This window comes from Dipteris shenzhenensis, chromosome 9, assembly GCF_047967505.1.
Source record: "Dipteris shenzhenensis isolate YYH24624 ecotype China chromosome 9, Dip_SZ_1.0, whole genome shotgun sequence".
Taxonomy (NCBI): Eukaryota; Viridiplantae; Streptophyta; class Polypodiopsida; order Gleicheniales; family Dipteridaceae; genus Dipteris; species Dipteris shenzhenensis.
This window is the reverse complement of record NC_141604.1, coordinates 19367688-19371918: the sequence shown is the minus strand read 5'-3', so window position 1 is coordinate 19371918 and position 4231 is coordinate 19367688. Positions and strand designations below refer to the sequence as shown.

The 4231-nt window shown below is 42.2% G+C and overlaps 1 protein-coding gene across 1 annotated transcript; it reads right to left on the bottom strand.

Annotated features, from left to right (window-relative positions):
* Positions 1–2266: 2266 nt before the first annotated feature.
* LOC147898331 (uncharacterized) lies at positions 2267–3801 on the bottom strand. The gene has a single exon (XM_087379717.1). The coding sequence runs from the start codon at positions 3683–3685 to the stop codon at positions 2765–2767; it is 921 nt and encodes a 306-aa protein (XP_087235843.1). The 5' UTR covers positions 3686–3801; the 3' UTR covers positions 2267–2764.
* Positions 3802–4231: the final 430 nt, after the last annotated feature.

Sequence of the window (4231 nt, the reverse complement as noted above, 5' to 3'; positions counted from 1 at the left end):
CTTATTTGTTGTGTTCCACTTCTCATATTATGGGGGCATGTTGGCATAATCTTCATAGGAAACCATAGTTCAAGGGGATGCAAAGCTATGTTCACGACATTGTAGTAGCCAAATAATAGAGGGATGTGGCCAAATCAATTCAAGCAAAGTTTCCCTTCAAGTAAGCAAAATCAAAGAAGCAAATTTGGGTAGTTTTGTCAAAACATAAAGATGGAGATTCCTTGAGCGATCAATTGGTGTACTAGATCTATAGGCTAAGTACATCGATGAGAGTGGCTTGTGTAGCTTTGGTGTTCTAAGCTCTCTTGGTCAAGTCCGTATTTGAATCTTCATGACTTGCAAGGCCCTCTCATATAGGCAACAAGTCCCATAGGGTGAGGCTCATTCCATAGTTATTGGTTACTATAATAACTTATTTCCTTTGCTTCACTTACATGAGGCTACTTAGTATTTGTGAGATTGATTGCAATTCTTCCACCAATTTCAACACTTTCAAACATAAAAATTTCAACACTTTCAAACATAAAATACACACTGTTACCTTTTGATTGAATTACCTTAAGCCATCTAGTATTTGTGAGAAATTTGTGAGAAATTAACTCCAACACTTTCAAATTACAAACACACTGTGGATTCTAGATATTGAATAACCATCTCATAGAGCTACTTAATGCAACATTTGCACAACGTGCACTTTGGAGGCTATAAACATCCATAAATGGCATGGATAAGAGAGCACAAAGGACCAAATTTATACAATTGACAAAGAAGAGTGATAAGAGGCCAATTAGTAAAGAAGGCCAAAGCGTATTTAATGAGTTTATCCTTCCCTTAAGACAAGCCTATCTCCATATGGGAAAAATGTGCAATATCCCTTTTTTGGATGGTTCAAAAGTTTGCCAATTTATTTTTGGACCATGTCAATTATTCCATCCTTTGGACCATGACTGAAGTTCCATCTTTTCTCTAATCTATGAATTTTGACTCCACATTTATTTTTTTTAATGATCAAGGTGGAGTTAAGTACCAAAACCTAAAAGGAATCAAAACTTACATGTACTCATTGATTGTTGACTTCACTCTTGAAGACATGCTCATTAGAGATTTAGTTAAGAACTAAACCTTATGGTAATGGAATTGCTTTGGTTGCAATAAGTTCATTTTTTGAGGCTATAGGTGTTCACTAGATACTTTTAGTAGATTAACTTTTAGTAGATTGGCACTTGCAATCATATTGCATGCATTTGCTTATGTTCTATGGTAATGGAATTGCTTTGGTTGCGATAAGTTCATTTTTTGAGGCTATAGCTGTTCACTAGATACTTTTAGTAGATTGACTTTTAGTAGATTGGCACTTGCAATCATATTGCATGCATTTGCTTATGTTCTCTTTTCAAGTGTAACCACCATGAGTAACATAAAATGTCTTTTATGCTACTACAATCATATTGCATGCATTTGCTTATGTTCTCTTTTCAAGTGTAACCACCATTTGAGTAACATAAATTGTCTTTTATGCTTTCTACAATATGGCAAGAGAGCCACACTATAAATTAAATTAGATAATAAGCTTTTGGGAAATTCATGCCTATCCACATTTAGATTCAATGAAATAACTTGGGTGCTAAGTTGGACTCCCATACTAATTAGAGAGTCAAATCACTTCCAATGACTTCCACACTGATTAGAGGGTCACATTACAATTATAAGTTTTCCACAGTAACAAGTCTTCCAAACTTAATGAGTCAAATCACAATTACAAGTCAATCACTCTTGGCTAAATGCAACAAATCTGGTTTACATTACTATAATTGAGGGAGTCAATCCAAACTTCTCTTGCTAAATGCAATAGATTTAGTTTATGACTCACAAGAGGAACTCAATCCACACTTATAAGTGATTAGGAGTCGGATCATAATTACAAGTCTTCCATGCTAATTTCACTTGACTAAATGCAATAGATTATAATGACTTCCACAATAGAGGCAATCACTCAACACTTATAAGTGTTCAACAAATTACAAAGCTTAAGGTCTATATCAAAGGGCCTATACAAGTTCTTGCTAACAAGTATTATAATTCAAATGTATATTCCAAACTTTGAATATCAAAGGTGTTCCAATAAGCTTTGAAAATCAAAGCTATTGACATGCATTTGAGCCACCTAACATCACAAGTGAATTTTAAGATATCCTCTAAGCTTAGCATTAAGAAATACCAACCAATTATGTCCCCTTATACAACCAAATATGTAAGTAATGATCAAATTAAAATAAAAAAGACAAGAGATGTGGCAATAAAGATAGCTTTCAAAAGAAGGGCAAAAGACCCATCATTGTATAATATATCCCCTAGGTTGTGGGAGAAAGTTGTGATAGACAATTGATTAAGACCTAGAAGGTGAGGCAAGAGCCTAGTTGACAAGTGGAAGAGTAAGCCACACCCAATAACCCCAATTGAAAACAGAGAAATGTTAAGGACCCAAATTCGCTGTGCTTTGGGATTGACATGCAGAAGGCGCCCCAAAGACAATACATTTCCATGAGATGAAATTTCTGAAGGAGGGTTAATGTTCTCACCTGGTATTCTTTGCCAATCTAAGAATGTTCAGCCATAGAGAGTCTGAGTCCTCCACAGAGGAGATGAAACTGAGATGTTAGAGACCTAAATCCACACTGCTTTTGGGTCTTAACATGCATCACAAAAGGACACATTTTTCTCACCTCTTGGTTGCCAAGCTAAGAGCCTTCCGCCATAGCTCACATCACTCAGAGCCTGAGTCCTCAGAGGCAATGAGGCGAGTTTGAACTCGGCTAACACCCCCCAAACGCGTGCTTCTTCTCAACGGCCGATCCTTCTGCTTCAGAAACTCCAAGATCTCGTCGTCGCTGTCGCTCGAATCCTCCTCCTTCAACAGCATTTTCCTCACAAGGCCCTTCCTACGCGCTTGGGTTGACGCAGTAGCTTCACCAGTGAACTTCTTGCTCACCATAACCATTTTGTTCCCAAAAGGAGCAGCACCAGGACTACTATCATTGCCGGGCCTCCGCACAGAATTCGATCGCGTTTTCTCCCGCGACGCTGGGATATCGCTTGGAGACTTGGCGTCAATGGCAGATCTGGGACTACGGCGCGTACCCGAGCTCTTTTTCTGGCGACTAGCAGGGACGATCAGCGGAGAATTATCGTTGCCAGCGGATCTGGAGGCCCGACGCGAAGTCTTCTTCTCTTGGGTTGCGGGCACGAACTCAGGCGAATCGCCTCCTTTCGCGCTACGTGACTTAAAAGCGGACACAGGAGTAGCTTCTAAATCGGTGCGCTTCCTCTTGTTTGGGCTCGGAGCAGCTTCGTCGCTTCGGACCTTAACGCCCTCAGCCCCCTCATCCCCGGAGTCGCTCTCGGAGTCCAAAGCAGCTTCGATGCTTTTCTTCTCCCTCCTACGCTCCGACTTCTCTTTCTCAGCCCTGAGCCTACGGATACTGCCCTCGATCTTGCCCTGCATGCGCATGCGCTTGAAGGAGAGGCCGCCCATTGACCAATGTGCGTCGCGGGCCCAATGGAGGAGGGCATCGTGAGCCGAGGGAGGGGGGTCGACGCGATGGTCATTGAATTTGACATCAGGGTAGATACGGGGGCGAGGGACGCGGGTGCCATAGAATTGGGTGAGTTTAAGGGGGAGAACCATGGCGATGAAGGGGGGGGGGAGGGGAAATGGGGAAGCTCTAAGGTGGAGGTGAGGCAGGAAGTGGCTATGGCGAGAGCTATGAAGAGGGAGGGAGGGTATGGCTGGCTATGGCGAGAGCTGTGAAGAGGAGAGCAAACGAATGGCACAAAACTCTTAAAATGAAGACGACGACGAAGGTTTGGCGGGAGACTACAAACCCCCCTCACAAAAAAAGGGCGCCAAGTTTCACCGCCCAAAAGCTCACCTCACTTTACATCCGCCTCACTCTCCACACTCCCTTGTGAATTCTTGTTTTGCCTTGGCACTCGCTTTTTGTGCCTTCTCCTGCACGGTGCTATTAGACAGCTTGAAACCTCTTGATCCCTATACCTATACCCGGCTTGAACCCCCTTGCATGTGTGACCAGCCTATGATGAGCAGACTCTGCGTGGAGACTCTGCTAGCAATACGACATTGATGATGGACCCTGAAGAATGGGTATCCAAGAGCACCCCCCACACCATCTTCAAAAGATGCTGCTAAATGGGGAAGAGACTTGCTATTATA